Here is a 21,646-nt window from a genome sequence, read left to right as displayed (position 1 = left end):
TGTTTGTTTGTTATTGTCTCTGGAAGGGCAAACAGAAATTGTGTAAAACAAAAGCTGTCTGTTCAGGAAGAGCTTCACCTGACCTGCTCTCCCTCCCCCTCCAGTACAGGCTGTGGTCCTCACGAGTTTCAGGTGTGCTGGGTGAAGGAAGTGTGAAAGATTGCAGTAATTAGGCATATTTGAATCATAGCTAATGGTGGACGTTGATTTGAAGACATAATTCTGCAACAGCGTAGTAGTACTAGCAGAATATCAATACAAAAATATGAAGCCGATGGAAAAATACTGATGTTAGATTTGAGGTTTATTGGCTAGTGTGCCTAGGGAAGGAAGGAAAAGCAGAGAGTTTGGAATTGCTTCTTTTCTATGCCGTATTTTCTTCTGCTATTTTCTGTGTCATTTCCCATAGCTGCTTCAAGTGCGTTGTTGAATCTTTTAATACAATCACGTCACAAAATTAATATTTGCAGACTATGTAGTTTTTGAAAAAGGAAGAATACAGAAAATGTTAGATAAATGCAGATAAGTGTGAGAAAGGTGCTTGGATGTAATCTCCGAATGTTTTGATGTGACATATCATAATAAAGTATAGAAAGGCAAGTGTTATTTAAATTTATTTAATTTATTTTGAATCCCAATAGCAAATATACACTAAATAGATATATAAAATATCCATTCTATACAGTACTGTCAGGATTGAGAATTCTGTTGTGCTGACCTGTGTAAGAAGTCAGGGTTGTTGAGTTCCAGCTATCTGCTTGCGTTCTGCAATTTTAGGATACTTAGTAAAATTAATGAGGGATTCTTAACCCGTGTGACGTCAGAATATAAAGGAAAAAAATTATATGAAAAATATGATTACAACTATTATAGGTAAGAGAAGATGATTGTGCTGGCCTACAGAGTTTAGTAAACAAGTCTATTAAGCTTAAAGCATATGATAAACCTTGAATCATCCTTTTATCATCGGGAGTGCATCAAAGTATATTGATAGAAAACATTGGACATTTCCTCGTTCAAGTTGCAAGAATAAATACCACAAACTTTTAAGTGTTCTTATATGCTAATTCTTGATGTGAAAACCATTTTTTATCTCCCAAACTAAAATATATTCTAGTTTAGAGACGAAAGACCTCACAGCGCTAATGCTATGCCACCTTCTTGCATATTTGCCTGTTCACTGGTTACCAGAAACAGCACAAGAATTTGTCAATGTCTGGTAGGTTTTTGCATCTTTTTTAACGATACTATTTAGCAAAGGAAAGGTCCTTACTGTGGAATAAGTGACTCCTACTTTAGTGTTAGAATTTATTTTGAAAAAAGTATATGGCAAAATATGTGATTAAAGAATTCAACACCTATTACAGGAAACACCAAGCGCAGTTTCCAGTTTCAATTCCAAGAGTCCTTCGATGAGATATAAATATTGCTGCTTAAATTATTCAAATGTGGCTTGAACGTTGTCAAATAAGGCAATGGCGCCTGCTGCAATATCATTTCTAATTAATTTTGTCTGAGATAGTAATTACTTCATAAACTGGTTAAATGTTGTAAAATTGGCATTGTCAGGAAATTTCAAGTAGCGTAGAAACGGTTTGGACGGGTTGCTTTTGTAACCCCCGGCTTTGGCATCACTTGAGGAAGTTTCCAAGCTGCACGCTGTTCCTGGCTAAGATGCAGCGGAAGGTTGAAGGCTGCACCTCCCAGTACTTCACAGGGTTGTTGAAGAGGCTTATGCCGCTGTATAACGCTTTCTTCTTTCTCCTTCCCGTTGGACAGAAGTCGTTCACTCCCAGTTTTGCAATGTGGTTCGAATGAAGGAAGACCACCTGCAGCAGGAAAAAAACAGTGAAGTGTGGTAGCTCAGCATGTAAGTGGGAAAACACCTCCATTAGCAAAGAGGTGGTTGAGGTATGTGGTAAGATCAGCTGGATGCAGGCTGTTAGCAATATTAGGAATTGAATGCTTGTTTTAAGCGCTTAGGAAATTCTTCCCACCTATCACAATTTCTCCCATCCCACAAAAGCTAAGAAATAAGAAACATACAGTATTTTATCACTGTGTTGTCAGATCTTGACTCTGTTCTTATGGAATATTCTCTTAAAATGCAACTCTATGTTCTCTTCTAGTAATGATTGCAGTGCTGTAGTACTGTATTCCCCTATGATGTTTGTTCTTACTGATTTCATGCATTTCAAAAATAGTCTCTAGAAAAGTTGGTAATGGGAGAGACTTGTTGGAATGGTTGCACAGTTAGCTGCCTAATGCTAATGTAGCTTAATTTAGTAAGAAAATTGTGCTAGTAGAATTTTGAATTGAAGAAAATATTATACATGGTCTAAAGAATTCTTTTTTCTGTTAAACTACATTTAAATTACAAACCAATGTTATATATCTATATTTACATACACAAACATGAATCAAAAACATTCCTTTTACTTGAATGGAAATGAGAAGTAGAAGGAAGTGATATTCATAGGTGAAAGATTTTACTAAACAGCTCATGTTCTGTCATCAGTGCATTTCTTCATGGCTTCTCTAAGCTGTGCCCTGCTCTGCATCCCAAAACGTCTGACATCTTACATATGTTTTTAATTGCCATTCCAGATTTCAGGAATGGCAGGGTTTTGAGTACATCTTAATGCAGTATTTTTCTAGTTCAAAATACAAATACTAAAATTTAAAATTATGTATCTTAAAATGTAGTCATTTCAGTCTTATAGAGAATGTTATTTGGAGATAAGATTTTTTTTTCAGTGTAGAAAGGAGAAACTCCATCTGCCTAGCATGGAAACTGTAACAAACTTTTTGCAAATACCTTTTTTGTGTGCAGTGTGTTTTCCTTTTTTACTGCTTATTCTTCCTTTTGAGTTGAATTCATTTTTGTCATATGAGTCATGCCAAAATATCTCAGTGACAATTAGCTTTTTAATTGTCCTAATCTATACAGCATTGTATCAAACAAACTGTAACTCCCAAAGACTTCTATTAAGTTTAGTATATGACCTGCAGGTATTTCAGATCAGGTAATCCAGGAGGAACTTTCTTGAGCTTATTCTTTTCAAGATGGATTTCTCGTATACTTGGTATGTTGGCAAAACTTCCATTTTCCACGTCTTTGATTTTATTGTTCCCAAGACCAAGCCTAGAAACAGTACAAGGAACATTTAATTGAAGATTGAGATTCACAACAGCATTCAAGGGCATTTTTTTTGTTTTAAAGACTGAAATTCACAGGAGTATTCATAGGAAAAACAACTGGGGATGAATGATCAAGTCTCACCTTTGACAGAAAGAAACTCCCATTGACCTAGTGAGTATTTTTTTGTAATTTAATCTCTGTTTAAAGGACAACAGTTGATTAGACGTGAGCTGTTGTCTAGTTTTAGTTGCACTTGTTCTTCTTTAGTCCAAGAGTGAAAGATAAGCGCCAACAAATCTGCTTGTGAAATAAACCATGCCTTTTTATTGGGTTGTGTAGCTACAAAAAGAACCCTCATTCATTAATAAAAAGTGTTCTGATAAAGAGCCAAAGGACAATAGGACAAAAGGAAAATCGTGTAAAGAAACAGTTTATACATGTTTGTAGCTTGCCATCATGTTTTTAAAATTAGCAGTATTACTATCTTTCCTACTTCCACATTTTCCTTATTTAGGTCTTAATTTGGCTTTTTATGCAAAACTTGATCTTGTGTTGCTTGAAAGGTGATTCAGAAGGTAGCAGCTTAGGCCTGTTTGCTCCTTCCATTCATCCTGTAGTTTCCTTTTTCTTCTTTCTACATTAATTTGTCCAGAAACTGAAGTAGGTATTTAAAAGCCATTCAGTAGTTCTTCTTTGGTAGTAATTTCTGTTACTCCATACAAAATCCAGCACTGCTCAGCCAAATTTTCAGGCTATTTAACTAAGCTTTAGAGAAAGAAGTTCATACTTCTGTAATCAGATGTTATTCTTGACTACTAATGAGGATTCTAGGTAAGACATAACAATAACAGGGCTAATATTTTTAATATATATAATATATATATTTTTTATATTAAGTTTGGTCTTATTTACAGCAGTTCTTACTCTAAAGCATTTACAAATTTGAGTTCTCTATTGTCATATTCATAAAGGAAGTATTGAGTAAGAGGTCCTGTCAGGACTGACCTCTTGTCAGGTGAAAGCTTTCTGCTTGCAAATTTTACCTTTGAAGATCTTTATACCGGTTAAAGTCTTCAAGTTCGACTGCTGTGATCTTGTTGTCATCTAAGTGAAGCTCTAGTAGACTGGAGGGTAAATCTGATGAAAAACAAATGCTCGGTGTGAGAAAAATCAAACAAATGATTTAACAGGTAACTGTTGGAGTAGTTATTATATTCCTAATATCTTCTTTTCTTTGTGTGGGGCTGGGTTAGGGTCAGGGTCTTGGATGAGGTTGTGTCAAACGAGGAGCGTTAGATACAGGTGTGTTACATTTTCAAAAAACAGAACAGCAATACTTGTCAAGGTTCTGTGGTTTAAATTGGTGCTGTTGTAGCTCTCAGCAAATGGTCTGTGAGGAAAGCTTTCGGAATTCTCTGAGTAATGGGTTATCAGATATCTTCTTTTCCATGCTGGTACTCAGAGTGATTTCCTCACATGAAACCAAATAGCCCCAGTTCAGTGCTGGCTCTTCTGTGCTTTGTGAATAGGCCAGAAGACAAAAACCTTCTATACAGCATCCAGTTAGTGATCTCACCTTTGGTTTTGCTAGCATTTGTCTAGTTTGCTCCCTGACACCAAGCCAGACAAACCACATCTCTCTGTTCTTAGTATTGCCTCCCAGAGCCCTGCTCCTACTGTTCCTTGTTGTAGCCCCAACTGAGACAGGAAACTGCAAGGCTGTGCTTTACATTCTGTCATTACTGACATGTTTGGATAGGTGTTGTTTTTTTAGTTTGTATTCCAGTTCACTGTTCCACAGAGTGCTGTTTCTGTCCAAGTTAGTATTGAGAGAAGATTACTCACGTGTCCACTTCAGATATTAAGTGTGTTTTGTAAGTTATGGGTATCTTTGATTTTGTGCAGAAAGAGGGATCTGGAGACAAACTTAGTTGCCATGTGTGAAGAATATCTTAGTATGAATTCCTGTTCCCCTGAGCCCATGAATTGGAACTCATGCTGTATTTTCTTACAGGATATTTCTCCATAACAAAGAGAAAATCTGAATCATTTTACATATATATTTTGTTCTGGTGAGTGACAGAGATGGCATTATGATGATACAAGAAAAATGTCTTGTGTGCTGGGATAGTGCTACCATAAGCACGCAGGTAGTTTCTGACCCTTGAAATACCTTGTCTTAAGAACTGATGAAAGCCCTGAAGTGGCTGCTGCCATTTTATTGTTTCCTATTGCTTTCCCTGACAAATGTCTCTGGGTGGCAGTGGCAGGAAGGGAATGCCTGTTGGAGCAAGGGGATGGAAGGGGAGAACTGGCTGTGCCCTGTGTGTTCCTACGTGTGGCTGCCTTAGGGATGCACCACTGGGTATTTCTGTACACTGAGAACAAGAAAAGTGAGAAAGATAGGAGGTATGTATCTCAATGTATGAAATTTGTAATAATCATATCGATGTGAGAACGTTGCATTTCAGATTATGCTGGCAAAAGCAAAGTAGATAAGGTAAAACAAAGCGTACCTTTAGGAATTGAAGTTAATTTAGCTTCTGCAATTCTTATGTGGTAGATATTTACTCCTTCAAAAGCACCTGGCTCTATTCCATCATTGTTGAGAGGATTTGCACTCATTTCTGTCAAAAAGGGAAGAGAAAATACTTATGGCATAGGAATTTTATGTATGTTAAACTAGGTTATAGCTAACTGATTTCATTTTATTAATGAATGTTAATATTTTAGAAATCTATTCGTTTTTAACTTTGATTACCTGTTCCCAGGCTGGTGGTGCAAACCTATCAACGAATAACGGCTGTCTAACTAGGCTTGCAAGGTTACCAGGAACTTTACCTTTGTAGCAACCTCTAATAGAATTTAAATGATGATGATCATGAATATCTCTTCAAGATGAATTTCCACGCTGAGGAAATGTTTGAATGAAAGTTGTATGCAATATATTAATTTCTCAGTGAAGAGTTTATCTTTCTGCTCAGACTTACCCAGAACGTGTAGAGACTTCATTCCTTTAAATGCATCCTTGGGGATTTTCTTAACCTTATTAGCATGAATTCTGAGCTCTGCTAAAGTTTTTGGTAGGTTTGTTGGGATCTCAGTTAGCTGGTTATGAGATAAATACAGTCGTCGCAACTTCTTGGTAGGCTGAAAGGCTTTTGGATGGATCTTGGTTATCTTGTTGTTGTTCAAAGCAAGTGCCTATGACACGTGGGAAGAGCAACACAGAAAACTTATAGCGGTGCGTTATGATGATGAAGTCTTAAATCTGAGGTATAGTTAAACAACGAAATGTTTCAGTTCTCTAAAATACCAAACTCCAGCACAGAACTTGTAGTGAGATAACACAGCCAGCAAGTGGCAAGGTATCTGATAATCATTTTGCATGTCGGATCACCTCTCTACGCTTCTATTTCTACAAGAGTGGATTTTGCTCAGTTTTTTTCTTGAGGGGAGGCAGGGAGTTGTTTGGCTAATTGTTTTGTTTGGGTTTTTCTTTTTTCACTTCTTTGTGCTGTTGGGAATTTGTCTTCTCCCTGGAGTTGTGAAAAAAACTGGAGCAAAGCAGAATTAATCTTTTTTCCAGCTAAAATGGGAATAGCTCAAGGAAATAAACAGGAAATGCTTCCTTCCTAATCCGTGTTGCCATCTGTGGCTTTGCTAAGGAGACCAATGCTCAGACATTTAGTACAAAATAAACTTTGCTTTAACTAAAAATTGCTTTCATTCCTGCCACATAATCACAAAGTAACAGTTGAAAAAAATCAAAGCAGCTCGGAGTTTTTAGTTATCACAAAATTAAGGGGTGACTCGAGTGCATAAGGTGGAGATTCCTGATGTATTCCAGTGCTTTTCTCTGTCACTGGAAGTTTTGTTTCTGTTAGAGCTTTTATAAACCCCACTTATAAGTGTACAACCATTCTGTATCCAGACTTCATACTCTTAAGGGGAACTGGAAACTTATTGTTCCAAACAGTGCATCAATATGATTCGCACTTCTGGTTTCCTAGCAATTAGAAAGCTCATGGGTAGACACACTCAGCACATTTTCTATTCTTGCTCAAAACCAAATATCACTAAAAAGGATTCATTTGATGTTACTTTAATGTGTACTTCATGTCTTTCTAATGTGCCAAATTCAATAGATCTTCATGTTATGATTTGTGGGGCAGATTTTTCATTTTTACAATGAAAATTTTTTAACTGTCAGTGTTCCTTGGTACTGGATCTAGAGTGACATCTGGTGGAGATTGTACTCCAGAACAGATTTAACCCATCTTTATGGGTCTTTGAGCCTATTTTGTTCTCTATATTGCATACTGTAACTTTCTTGATTTATCAGTTGCTCCTGCTACTCATTTTAAAGTCTATCTCTATGCATAACTTGAGCATGTGAAGAATGCATTGAAAAGCACAAAGCTTTTTTTGCTAATTCAGTACTGCTTTATGTTGTGTTCAGGAAAATTGGGTATATAAGCTCAGTTTCAGTGCTCTATGTATTGGTTGTGCGTTGTTTGCTTTTGGAGATACTCTCTCATGGGAAATTGCAATCTGTGCTTTCTCAGAGTGAGTTCTTTCTACTCTTTTACAGCTGAGCAGCCTTTAAAATGTAGAAAGTGTTCTTGTACATGCCTAGAACTGAATAAGTCTTGAGGATCTTTTTGGTGATACATACATGGTATGTTTTCTGGATTTTTAACTTTTACAACTCAAAGAAATTCACTTCTTACTATGCCTGTGCAGCCAGCATGCAGACATTGGACTGCATTTTTCTGGATGCTGTTGGAGAAGAGAAATACCATTTATATTTTAAAAGTATAAAGATATTTAAGATTGCTAAATAGGATTTCAAAATTAGAAAAGAACAAGCTTACGTAAAGCGATGCGAGTCCTTGGAGGTCATTTTCCTTGACCTCTCTTATTTTGTTGTTCTGAAGGTCAATCATGCGGGTATCTGGTGGAATGTTGCGAGGTATTGATGTCAAACCTATTTCAGGATGTGAGAGAAACAGAAACATTGCATTATGCACATCCAAAGAAATAAACTGCTGAGCCCGAAAGAAAAATCGGCGCTAAAGCACAAGATAGAGGAGAACACTTTGATGGTGGTTGGAGCTGATTATGTAAGGATGGATGTCAAAAGGAGTGGGATAGTTTATTCTCATGTTGATGGAAAGCTTCCATGGGGTGCTCGTTACATGCTGCTGGAGCAGTTTGTTGTCAGACAAGCAGTGGCTGTTTTGTATTTAGGAGCGAAGTTGTTCCTGTGGCGTGGTGAGATACCTGCTCCACTGCTGCCTGGTGTTCTGCATCTGCCCTCAGTATCTGCTGGAGCAGCCCAGTTGCTCGCGTTGCCGTCAGGGCTGAGCAGTGTGTTCTTGATGTAACCCGCCAAGATACGATGTTTCAGCTTCCAATACTCAGTTATCACTTACATAAATTCCCCAGTCCTGTTTGATTACAAAGCTGCTCCAGTTCATGCCGTCCAAGGTCCTGACTCAGCAGGAGGGACCAGCGAAGGGATAGCAACTTGCTTGTTTGTATTGCTTAATAATGGCACATTCAGAAACAAGCAAACGCAAGAACACAAAAACACAGAATTTGGATTCAATGTTTCTAAGATGGGAAGAGCCTGGGGTTAAGTTTGGAATCCTGGTCCTTTGGCTACCCTAAATCATCAGAAAATTTCAGTGAGACTAATTCCAACTGGAGCAATTAATAATGAATTCATACTTAGGAATTGTGATCATTAGGGATGAATATGTATCTGTAACATTAATAGTGGCAGATTGGCCTTAGTTTAAAATCTTGTTAGCAGTGACATTCAGTTGTAACTGGAGTTAAGCTAAGCAAATAATTGGTATCTCACTTGCATATTTGCATTATGACTTAGTTATGGTTTACTTATGGCTGCTTTTCCCTTTGCGATCATGTCTTGATGTTTGAACTGTTCCTTTGTTTGTAGCTGTGAATGGAGCAGCTCTTTAGCCAAAGCCCTTTTTTGGCACAAGGGTAATTTACTGAGTACAAACCAAAGATGGGGGAATTTTTTCTGCTTGTCTTCTTGTATATAATTTAATCAATTTTTAAATTTTTTTTTAATTTTTTTTTTTGTTATTATTATTATTATTATTATTATTTTTTTGCAATCCTGATTGGAAAAAAGAAATGTAAGCTGTATAGTAACAAAGAATCATGGAATCATTAGGTTGGAAGGGACACCTAAAGGCCATCTAGTCCAACTCCCTGCAATGAGCTCAGGCATCTGCAGCTCCATCAGGTGCTCAGTGCCCCTCCAGCCTCACCTTGGATGAGGCACCACCTCATTTCTGTGCATCCTGTGCCTGTGCCTCACTGTAAATAATAATAATAATAATTAAAAAAAAAAAAAACACCACTTTTTCCAATCCAATCCAATCTAAATCTCCCCTCCTTGAATTAAAAACCATTTCCCTCATCCTGTTGCAACACACCCTCCTGGAGTGTTTGTCCCCTTCCTTCTTACAGTCCCTTTAGAGGCTGCTCTCAGGTCTCCCTGGAGCCTTTTCTCATCCAGAACAAACAGCCTCAATATGTGAAGGTGTTCAAATTACGGAGCTGGAGAATTCATCCTTTAAAAACAGTCTTGCAAAGGAGAATTAAATGGATAGCAAACTCTTACCTAGATCAGAACAGTGGACAACTCTCACGTAGCACTGGCATCCGAAGGGGCACGTTGGGAATAGATCAAAAGGGATTAGAGGGATAATTGGTTCAGTGGTTGGAAACAGAGAGTTGTCATCGTCATCATCTTCATCTTCTTCTTCCATATCTTGGAGCATCATATTCTTTAGTGTAAAATATGAAGGACCAATGAGAGGTTTAGCAGAGCACAATGCCAAGAAGAGGAGGAGTGTGTATTCTTTCATGTTGTCTTAATCAGGATGGATGACCTTAAACAGAAAAGGAAAATGGAAAATCCCAGATACAAGAGTCAGTGAACGTGAAACAGCAAACAAAAGTATTGTACTGTTGTCTTCACTTCCTGCTACAATTGGTTGTCCAGAAAAATGGTCTGTTTTGAACATCACTATGTAAAGGCTAAATATTTTAAATGCTCTCAGAAGCATGAAAATATTGAAATCATTAGTATAATAAGAAAATGAAAAGAAAATAATATTAAATTTAAGTGAAATTCACCAGACTTTAATTTCCCATCAAAGCTCTCTTAGTTCAGTTTTAAAAATAGTTTCATCATTTACTTTAGGCTCTGAAATTAAGGCTTTTAAAAGTGTAGTTTTTGTAGCAAATCTTACTAGAGTTTGAAATTGGGGTTGTTGTATTAATTGTTAATGAAAAATACTTTTAATTAGGTATAAGGACATATGTGCATTGCTTGTTTCTAGAAAACTGGGAAATATTTATTAAGCAAACAGAATGCTTTCATCGGGATACTCCTTAAACACCATTTATTCTACAGTCTTAACACTTCTGGTTAAATACTTGTTGGATCATTTAGGACACCTCCAGAGCAGAAAGCTCCATGTCAGATATCTATAATTACTTTTCGTCTGATGTTCTTGAGGAATGCACAGGCTACTGAGGATTTCAAAAGATTTGTCTTTACAAAAACATGGAAAAAAGTTTTGCTATTCCAGCTGCTCATTCAGTTTCTTTCTGCTTCTCTTGAGATGGATTTTTACCAGATTTCTTTTAGCTGTACTGGCTGAGAAAACCAGGAGTCTGAGTTGTCCAGTCCTTAACTACATAACATTGTGTTACTGATGATGGCGGTCCACAGTTCAAAGCCTTTGAGTGTTTTCTGCATGCTGTATTTTTATTCTAAGAATGATTTCATTGACCCAGATAACCTGTGAAATAGAATGTTTTGCAACTTTCAGAGAAAATACAGTGATCATAGACATCATTTAGATTCTACAAGCAAGTAACTAAAGTTTTACAACCAGAACATCCAGTGCTACAGGGAAGTCGGTCATCTAATAGGAGCTATTGGCTTCTCTCTACTTCTGCAAAAATGTACCAAGGCTGAAACCAATGCAGTCTAAATTCTGTCTTTCTACTGCAAATCCTGATGATATGGGTTGGAATTTGAGTGTCGTACTCTTCTTTTCCATGATTTCTTTACCCTCCATACAAGTGGTACATGGGAATTTGGTTGTCAGCATGACTTCAGAACCTGTCTTTGTATGGGATGTTCTCACCTTGAGCTTACAGAAAATACTTTTAAGTTTTGTTAGCAAACAGGAACTTGTTTCCATACGTAGGATACAGGTTTGAAATTCCTCTGGAGCATCTAAGAAACCCTATGAGCACAGCAGGTGCCAGAAGAGAGGGAAGTGATCTCTTCGGACCACAGGAGCTCTGATGGGCCGGTGGAACGTATGATCAAAAAGGCCAATCTCTTGTTGGGAGATATTAGCTGCTGCTCTTTATTGACGATTTTAGAGTAGTATTTATGGAAGAAATAAGTTTTGTCACCTTGAAATAGTTCATTAGCTGTGCATGCCTGCATGTTTTCAGTCTCATATGGGGATTAGTCAAATGTTAGTAAATAGAAACTGAGGAATTAATTGCTTCTCTAAGGCTTCTCTTCTGGATGCGTTCTGGGGATTTATCACAAACAGTACATAAAGTGTTTTTTATGCCATTTGTTTAAAAAAAAATCAAAGCACAATTCAGGAAGAGGCTTGGATTTTACTGGACACTGTGCAAACCAAGAGGGGCAGCTGTAACTTCTATTATGCATATCCTGTCATAAAGATGTTTCTGTTTAAACTATCGTATATTCTTTTAGGGAAGCACTAAATGGATGGCAGTTGTTGTTGAATCACCTGATTACATACACCTAGTTACTCACTGAGCTGTTTATAGCTGACGTATATCTTTCTGTAGGCACTTTTCTTTAGCCCTCAATCACAGCAAAAGCAGTGTGCTGATTTGTGCAGTGGTTTGAGTTGACTCTTTCAGAGTTCTAGGATTTGTCAGTTTTGTGTTTACATGCAGGATGATTTTGAGTTTCTAGTATATAGTTCTTAGCGACATTGAAACACTGTGTACTGCATACACAATGCTCATGTAGCTGTGTATGTTTCAGGGTGTTCAAAATGATAAAGGCTACCAATATGTAGATTACACAAAATCCACTCTCCTCAAAAAGAAGAAAGTGACCTCTTCCTCTCTAATATATCTGAAAACAAGCACAACATACATTGTATCTTAATATTTATTGTAACCTAGTTGAGAGCTCATCTGAGTATTGTATATTTTACTCATTTAACTGTCTCTTAAAAGAAGGTTCACATATATATATTTCCCATATTTTCTTTTTTTCTGTTCTGTTTCAGTGCACTTAGAAATAATTCAATAGTTATACTTGCAATCCTGAGCAATTTGTTCTCTCGAAAGGGTCTCTGAATGGAAATAGTGTGGAGATCAAGATATGGAACCTGCAGTTTTTTGTTTGGAGAGAACTGCGTTCTCGTTTGGTGTACACCTTTGGGTTCTCTGCTCCTATTAGTCTTCCGCTGCAGCAAAGCAGTCAAAAGTTCCTTACTTTTGTTATACAAAATGATGAGATGAGGAGATTGAGGTCCTTCAGACTTCTGAGTTGTTCTTGGCTGCGTGCCTTAATGGCTGGGTTCTCTAAGACAGGCGGTTGCCTGGCCTCCCTCTGGCTGCTTAGGTGCTGAGTGAGCGACCTCTGTGCTGTGCTCAGTGCAGTGCAGTCTGTGTGTAGGATGCCAAGCTTCCAAGTGTTCATTGTACCTTGGGACACCTACTTTCTAAGTCTTCTTTAGCTTCTAATTCTGATGGGCACTGTATATATAAATTTATTGTAGTCAAATAATAATCTTTCATGCCCGTTGTGACATGCTGCTCTGGATCTGGTGTTACGAAGTTGGCTGGTGAAACCACTTAAATCAATTTCCGTGCTTGTACCTATAGCAAACAGATTGTGTTTTTCCTCTCAGATACTAAAAAACATGACTTCAGACTTCAAGCTATGAAAAGGTTGAGGATTGTGACTGGAGCAATGGCCCTATTCAGCTCTTGAAAAATAGCTGTTGCTCACAAACACTTGTACAAAAGTAATGTTGTATTATGCCACTGGCAAAATATATTAGTCCTGTGAGCTAAATGTCTTGAAGACAAGTCCCTTTGCAAAACAGAGCCTGAGATGTGATCCATTTTTTTAAGCAAAGAGGAAAGGCTTTTGCCTGATGTGATCTTCCCATTTTGTCATTAGGAGATTCTTACTGCTTTCTGACTTAGTAGCTAGCAGCAGCAACCAAGTTTGACTGCAGGGTGGTACTGGCTGAAGAACTACATGGGATTTTATGGAGGTTTTAAGTGATTTTTTCCTTTCTTTTCTTTTTTTTTTTTCTTGGCTGTGCTCTTGAGTTTCCCAGTAAGTAGCTGTTATAGGTCTGTGCAGGAATGTTCAGACATTGCAGAGCACTAGCACAAACTTTCTGCATACTTAAAGAGTAAGAGAATGAATAAAGCTAAAGCCTAAAATTCACATTTGTAATAATCTTTCTTTAACTCTCAAAGATTATTTTACCATAATAAACTTACGAAGTATTTAATTTCTTCCAGAAAACGCAGCTCATGAATACAGCTTTCCTAATGGTGTATTGCTGCCACTTCAGGCTCGTTCTGCTTTCAGGCAAATGCTGTTTTCTCTTACCAGATCTTTCACTCAGGCTGCTCACTGTGCTGATTGAACTCACTACACCAGCAGAAAACTCGTGTCATTTAAAAAGTAAAATCCAATGCACTCTTTCCAGATGAAGAAACAGAATCGGTCCAGGTGTCAAAGTCAGCACAAAGAAATGGGTGGGAACAGCCGGGTTAGGGGGAAGGAATGTTAACAGGGAGACAGGGAAGAAGAGTGAGCTAAACATTTTTGACACGTGCCAGCTGCTAGATGGGCTCGGGTGTTTCATTGAACACTCACTGCTGTTTAGACAAAGTCTGCCCTTCTTCATTCTCATTTTTATCAGCGGGGGAATTGTAGATGAGTTCAAGAAAGAATGCAGTGAATTCAGGGTGGGCTCTACTGCTTCTTTACATATTTTTATAGCAGTCCTGCTTTTGCTTCGGTTTCTTTCTGAATAACACCTTCTCACTGGAACATCAGCCACCTCACAGTGAGGTAAAGGAACGCAGACGGTACACTATACGTGTGGGGAATGCGGAGATGCTGTAAGGCTGACTTTATTTAACAATCCTAAATTGCTGTGGCATACTTATCCTCACTAATCTGGTGATCAAAACACAGATTGCCAAGTAGCACATGGAAGCTATAAACTTTTTCTATTGTTAATTTAGGATAACATTTCTACCAAATTAAACACAGGTGATGTCATAGTATGGGATGGGATTAAAGCCATTTACAGACTGCCTGGGAAATTCCCACATAAGCATGCAACAGTTCTGTGACATGAGAATTATAAACGTGAGTAATGGGAGGAAAAGCTTCTCGTGGGGACAGAATAAGGCTGTTAGTAGGAGATGGCTGAGCTTCTTGGCACTGCTGCAATGTGTTGCCTCTGCTGCCTTACCCCTTACAACCTGCAGTGGTTAATAGGTAAGGTTTTAACGTCGTGAAACTGTAAGAAGTGTGTTTACAAAACCCAGTTAGCAGTGTAGGAAGGCACATTTCCTATGGCACTGTTTCTGAAAAGGAAATGTTGAAGTGGCACGCTGGTGGTCTTGACAGAGTCAGAGAAAAATCCCCGTGTTCATTAATAACACGCATCATTGCACTGTGCACAGACTTTGTCCAAAGAAAGGCAAGACCGCTGCTGTTTTGAAAGCTCTATTTAAAAATAGTTCTGGTTCTATTAGTCATTGTCCCATTCCACAAATAAATGAGTTTCTGTTTAACTCTTTGTCTACTCCCCGCTGAGCAATTTGCTGTAGAAAAACAGGAGGCAATATTTTGCCAGTGGGATTACTGAAAAATTATTTTCTTGAGAAACGGTCCAGTCTTGAAACGATGTAATTCAATAATTAACAGCTTGTTTATAATGGAAGCAGTGTTTGATGAGTATTTACTTTTCATAGAAAACGCTGCTTCACCCATGTTATTAAACGTTATCTAAGAGTTCTTAAAGTTATTTTCATTTGGAGAAGCTTATGGCTTTAAAATGTCATTTCAATTACTTTTCTGATTTTTTTACTTAACAGCAGCCCTCCTCGAATACCTAAATTCAGATAGTTAATAGTAAGTTGTAAACGTTAGAACTGTTATAAAATAGAATTGAGTTTCAGAGATTGTAATAACTGGAGAAAAATGCTTGTTAGCAGTTGTTAAGAAGTTAGAAGTCCTTAATAGTTAAATAGTTCACTGTATCTTTTTTTTGCTTTGCAGCTCAGATGTAGTAATCACAGAATTATTTCAGCTGCAAAGTAGGTTTTCATATGTTCCATAAAGAAGTGGTATTTATTCTAAATTAATTGATGTTAATCTGCATAGTGGCTAGTATTCTGTTGCTGAATTCCTTATTGCTATACAAATATAGTAGGTATTCAAACTGGACATACCTTGCAAGTCTGATAGTTCTTCCAGAAGCACTCTGATAATCCACCTGAGATCTGTTTGTCCAGTTATTTCATTTACAAAAAAGAGAGGGAAAGGAAGTTAGACTGAGTGCAGTGAAGTGCAAAGCAGGTATAAAGAAAAATTCCACTTGCAAACTTCTTGATCCTCCTGGCACCCTGGGTGACACCCGAGTAAACTGCTGCTTCAGATTAGCCCATCTTAGTACTGAAGAATGATATTAAGACGACTTGTTACCACTCATATGTTTTTCATCACTGCTTGTATGAGAGCCAAAACTTCTGGCTTAACTCTAGACGTCTAGTGGACGACTTTGTAAAACCTGTAGTTTAATAATAGTTGACATCAGGCCACTGGAAGTACAGTGAGGTCCATTTCAGGTCATTCCTGCTATGGAATCACACTTATTTTTGATTACATTTGCTATTGTTCTTCTATAAGTGTGGCACTATTAAAAGTATAAAGTTTTAAGCAGTGGCAGGGTGAGCCAGTAGCCTGTAGTGATAAATGTGTTGCCAAAGCCTTCTGAAGGTACCACGTTGGTACTTTGTTGTGCAGTTAGGTATCAGTACTGCTCATGCTTTCAGTACAACGTATCTGTCTAGGCGAGATGGTTTCAAGCATGCACAAAGCAGATCAGGTTGTTTTGGTCAATGTAGCTAGCTCTACTGAATATGAGAAATTAGGCAGATCTGTAAAACAGAGGCAGTATTTGCTGTGCTCTGTGACTAGGATTGGAGCTGTGAGCTGCTTTAAACAAAGTCTCCGAGAGTTTGCACTGAGTTATGTTGTTTGTGCTGCCGTGCACATCACAATGCTTAGAAAAGGAGCTGTTCCTTGTTTGCCCTCAGTAGGCTGCCTTCTTACGTGTGCTTCAGAACCGCGTCACCAAGGCTGCCACAGCACGACTTCTGTAGTTGGTGTCTTTGCATGTCCAGTTCGTAGCATCCGTCCGGTTCCACGCGCTCCGTGCACATCTGACTTCAACTGGTCCTTTAGTTGACTTCCTTCTGTGCTAAGAAGCACAGCTTGGATTTTTATTATAATCTAAGTGTAATGTGTTAGCGTTTGCAAAATGGCAGTGTAAGTCCCATACTGGTTAACTGGTCTACAGTTAGTTTCTTCAGGAAGAAATAGATATTACACCAACGCTTAAACCATGGCTGAGATCGTGTCAAACGAGATAAGAGTTGTGTTACTTCCTGCATTGTTTTTCAGTTCCAGCAGAATAGATGAGTGATGATAAACTTTCTCCCAATTGCTGTTCCCAAAGAATGAAATTACAGTTTAAAGAGCAATCGCATTCCCACATAAAAATCTGAGAGATGATCTTTAAGTCTATTGAAATCTCAAATTGCATGTATCTGCACTCCTGCCTGCATTTAGAAACCAAAGCTTCCCAACCAAATACTCTTGTGATTTGAAGACATTGGTTTGGATGCACTTTAGCAATTTAATACAAATTTGTTCTTTAAACCTCTAAAGTTTTCTTGGCTCTTTAACAGAAGAGAGGGTGCTCTGAGGGCTGTGATATGAATGCAATGGTTTCTTCTTTTTCACGTCTTTCAGCAGAAAAATGCTGAATCAACTGTTTTGGCTGTTCCTAGCTTTGCTGAAACCCTGCATGTTCCTGGTGCTTGGCGACAGCTCAGTTTTGATGCTTTTAAATATATATATATGTATTTGTTTTTTAATTTTCTGGCAAGTGGAGCAGTATCTGGAAAAAATGTCACCATCCTGTCTTGCAATAGATATCAATTTGATAGCAGTAACTATTGATCTCATTGACATGCTTACGTTCTTGTAATGAAACTGTTTAGTATCGCAAATACAAGCTTAGTAATTTTATTATGTGTATGGTTGCATTCTAAAACAAAATGCTCAAAAATAACCCTTCCAGGTCACAGGAGTACAAAATTCTGGTATTTAAATGTTGGCTGTTGATAGCAGTACTGAACATTAAAATAGGCCAGTGGTTTCAGTGTAATTTATGTGTCTATTAAACACAGCATATTTCCAATTTACAAAAACTAACTACTCTTGCAGAATTCCTCTCTGGGATCCCTGTTTCCAATTTACTTGAAGGTTTGGACCCAATGGCACTTCATGAGCCAGCACAGCAGGGCAGTTGTAGAGTTTTGAATGAAAGCTGGAGTGTGCAACTGAGAGGTTTGATGCTAGGTACTTGATGTTCTGCTCGACTCGCTTTATAGGGTAAGACTGCAGTGTTCTTCTGTAGGATGTGGAGCAGACATACAAACAATTTAGCTGCAGTCTACTGAGCTTAGGATCAACTGCTGCTATCTTGCATCTGTTATAAAGCAGTTGATTTGCGGTGATACATTTGCAGATACTATGGAAAGCAACATTGATCCTACTGTTTTCTGCTCTTTTATGAATAGCAGATTTGGGTTTTAAGTTGGTTCAACAAGATGTGTGGCAGTCGTGTAGTCCAGGACATTCGGGTTTAATTGACAAAAGATGCTCTTAAATAGAAAGGACTCTGAGCAACAGTATGTATGTTCTCTTCTATATTGGATGTTTAATAAATGAAAGTTGATTGAAAGTGGAACTGTTCAGGTGTTTACAGTGATTTCTACTTCCAACAGTGAAGGAACTGATAGGAAATTAGAATTCTGTTCTTAAAACGTTACCTTGATTTCTTTATCAAAAGGAACTATATTTTTATTGCTTGGTGTGTCTGAGCTGTCAAGCATATGCTGCCATATGTGGATTATGCTTACACTGCAGTCTTTTTTTTTTTTCTAGATTGATCTTGTATATATTTGTTTTTGTAAGGCAAAATAAATACTTTTTCATTTACTAGCACTGTTTATAAATGTGGTTTACATAAAGTGATGAATCTAACATCAACTGCAAAAATCTGTCTTGGAGACTGCCCATTACATTTTAATAACATGACTTATTCCTTTCATGCTCAGAACCAGCCCATGTTGAGAGCAGTCGCACATTTTGATTTTAACCATTTCTTGGCTTTTCTCAACTTGAGCTATGGCATTCAAGCTGTCTGAAAGCAGAGAAACTGTACTCTTCAGCTTTTTTGTTTGTCTTGATTCTCCAGTAATTACGTGTCGGTACGTATTTAGGGATCATTGCTATTTATTGCAGTGCATTAGCTTTTATTTGTTAGTATGTACTTTTTTGCATATTTTTGACAGCCAAGTTGGAAACAGCAACAACTGTTTCATTTTGCAGTCTGGCCTTTATTAACATATTATATGTAGATATACTATCTACATGGAGAAATATGTCACAGCTTGTGGTGTTAAAAGAGCTGGGATCCAATTCTACACGCACCCATGTGATTGTCAGATTTATCATTGACTGTCAGCAGCATCTGCTAAGGGTTTGCCTTGTATTTTTAATGTTCTATGCATTCAGTGATCTGGCAATCATGACTGACTAGAGAGGTGAAACCGTAACCCAAAGAGACAGATCTAGTCCTTCACCCTTGCGGTTTGTGTTGCCTTAGATGAGTAAGTTCAGTTGGTTCTACCTTAGGCTGCAGATCAGTACAAACATCTCCATGTGGGAATACTGCTGAAGTAGTCCCAGGCTGCCTTCTTCCCACCTTGATTCTTCTCTCCTTGATCCTGTAAATAATTTAGAACTTAACTGGATGGGGAATCTGCTCTACCTGGGAAATTATTTGCTTGATGAAGAAAGGTCTTGAAATAGTTCTGGTTCCAGTACATGTCAGTTATTCGTATTGCTTTGGAGTTTTGTGCAAAAACTTGAGTTTTGATAGCATTGTATGACAGTTTTATGGAATACGAATGCTGATCTTTCTTATAGGCATTGGGAGCACAGATTTTTCATGGAAAATCAAACAGTAGTTAAAATGAAAAGTTCTGCAACTAATGCCAAACTACTGAATCACTCAGATAATAGGGAAAATATTCTGTTTCTGAATGCTACATTCCCTCATAGAATACCAAGTGTTTACACTGTGAAAGTTTAACAATAAAATAAAAGCAAAAACAAAAGCAAAAGACTGGTGGCCTGCAAAGTAAAGGCATCCTGTTTTTCCTTTTTTCTCTGTTTTAGATAGAAGCCTAAATGATAGTTTTCTTAGAACCTTTTGAAAGGTTCATGTTGTTCAGAATGTAAGACAGTGTTTAAAACATCTGTGATCAACTTCCATTGAGTGTTAGATGCTTTGAGGGGAAAAAGAGAGCTGTGCCCACCTCGTTCTTTGTATTCCAGTACAACATGAAGTGTTCCGAGTCTGTTAGTCAGCCTGCTCAGATAATTTGGTATGGTACTGTGCTTGTATCTAGCTTTGCTTATCAACAAAAGCAATTTAAATTGCACTGGAAATTCAAGGATCTAAAAGAAGGCGACTAGGTCAGTTTATGACAGAAACTATTAAAAGCAGAAGCAATGTGTGTGACACTTATAGTCACTGTCCACAGTTTGCACGTCAGGTTTAATGAAGTACATTAGTCTGTAAATAGATTGCATGTACTTCCAGCATATACTGTGTTGTAGCTGGAAAAAGTAACATTTCTAGGAAGGTGTCCAAAGTCTGTTTGATTGCAGGTTTTGAAATACGCATTTTGTTACTGTGGAATAGTTGAAGACTTTCAGAAACATTCTTAACAAAGTAAGGCTATTATCTCACTAAAGAAGTTACTGCCCTGCTATATTACTTCATCTCGCCTCTGTTCTCAGATGCATGCTTTGCTCCTGAGAATTCTGTAGGAGTGTCTCACTTGCGTCTCATTGGCACGGTAGCAGTAGAGCTGTTCTGCAGGGCTGGGTCTGACACTAAATGCTTTGGGAAACTTCTGAAAGACTGCTCTTTAATTGTAATTAACTACAGCTCTTATGGTTTTAATATTATTTTATCATGTAATTATGAAATCATAACTATTAAGCAATTTGTAGGGGTTTTTTTCTACATTGGCACATAAAGAACAGAATTCACATTGCTTTTATTTGCTCATATATATATGTCATGCAGTGTTTTGCTGAATTTCAGCATGTGTTTCATTCTTTTTCTTTTTCAACGTAGAGGAAAACCACAAGTAAGTTTAAGAAGAAAAGGCTCAAATATAGAAACTAAATGTAAATGGGAGAAACCTTGCAGTGTTTAATATACTGTAGGTGGTCTACTAAACATGCAGCATGAGGTGGTTGCACCTCTGTGCAAGCTCAGTCTTGCTTGCCATTGTACAGACGGGACAGGGCAGTAGGCAGCATCACACCAAGCACTCTGAAGAAAACAATCCCATCCCAGCTGAAAATGAGGCATAGGTGTTAGAGCAGAGTTGGCAAGAAGGCAGATGAAAACCCAAGACACAAAAAACTTGACAGCTAAGCTGAAAGACCAGATAGAAACTAGCAGAGAAATTGGAATTGTCTGACATACAGCTCAATGTACTAATTTTAAAGGTATTTTGTTGAAAATGCAGGAATGCTTTAGTAAAGATGGTTGGTTGCCTGGATGGTTTTACACTGCTTTTTATCATAGATAGAAACTCACTGATGATAGAACTTATTTTTACCACTTGGTGGAAATACTTATGTAAGTTGAAAGAAAACCGTATATTGTAATTGCATATATAAACTTGTGGTGTGGAAAATGAGGCCTTTTTGTAGAACAATTTGTTAAGCCAAGGCTATGATTTTTTTCATGAATGCTTATATTACACAGAATTGTGATTTCCATTGGTTTGCTGGCAGCAGTACTAAATAACTTTGACTTTGGAAAGTAAGCTTACTTACCAATATTAAAAATTTAAAAATAATAATTAAAAAAAAAACACAAAACCAATCACTGAGGTAATTTTTCTACATATGATTTCAATAGAAGTATACCATTGTTTTGTTGGTTTTATTACAATTTCTGCATAAGATGTTAAGGTGAAAGGTGCACATATCCTATTTCTTTGCTCAGAAGATTGGAG

General features: G+C 37.5%; 2 protein-coding genes across 4 annotated transcripts in view; one reads left to right on the top strand and one right to left on the bottom strand.

The window, feature by feature from the left end:
- CENPP (centromere protein P) overlaps positions 1 to 21,646 on the top strand; it is a gene marked incomplete at both ends in the record, with an annotated part of 116,417 nt that overhangs the window by 50,644 nt on the left and 44,127 nt on the right. The gene's annotated exons all lie outside the window — the stretch shown is intronic.
- Positions 1,632 to 10,053, bottom strand: ASPN (asporin; the record flags this gene model as incomplete). The annotated part of the gene is made up of 7 exons (XM_079540261.1): positions 1,632 to 1,829; positions 3,007 to 3,145; positions 4,186 to 4,279; positions 5,659 to 5,769; positions 6,133 to 6,346; positions 8,020 to 8,132; positions 9,807 to 10,053. 7 exons carry the CDS (start codon positions 10,051 to 10,053, stop codon positions 1,632 to 1,634), a joined length of 1,116 nt encoding a protein of 371 aa, XP_079396387.1.

This window comes from Tetrao urogallus (genome assembly GCF_951394365.1).
Source record: "Tetrao urogallus genome assembly, chromosome: 10".
Lineage (NCBI taxonomy): Eukaryota > Metazoa > Chordata > Aves > Galliformes > Phasianidae > Tetrao > Tetrao urogallus.
Note: the sequence above shows the minus strand (reverse complement) of the source record. Positions and strands in the feature narration are given on the sequence as shown.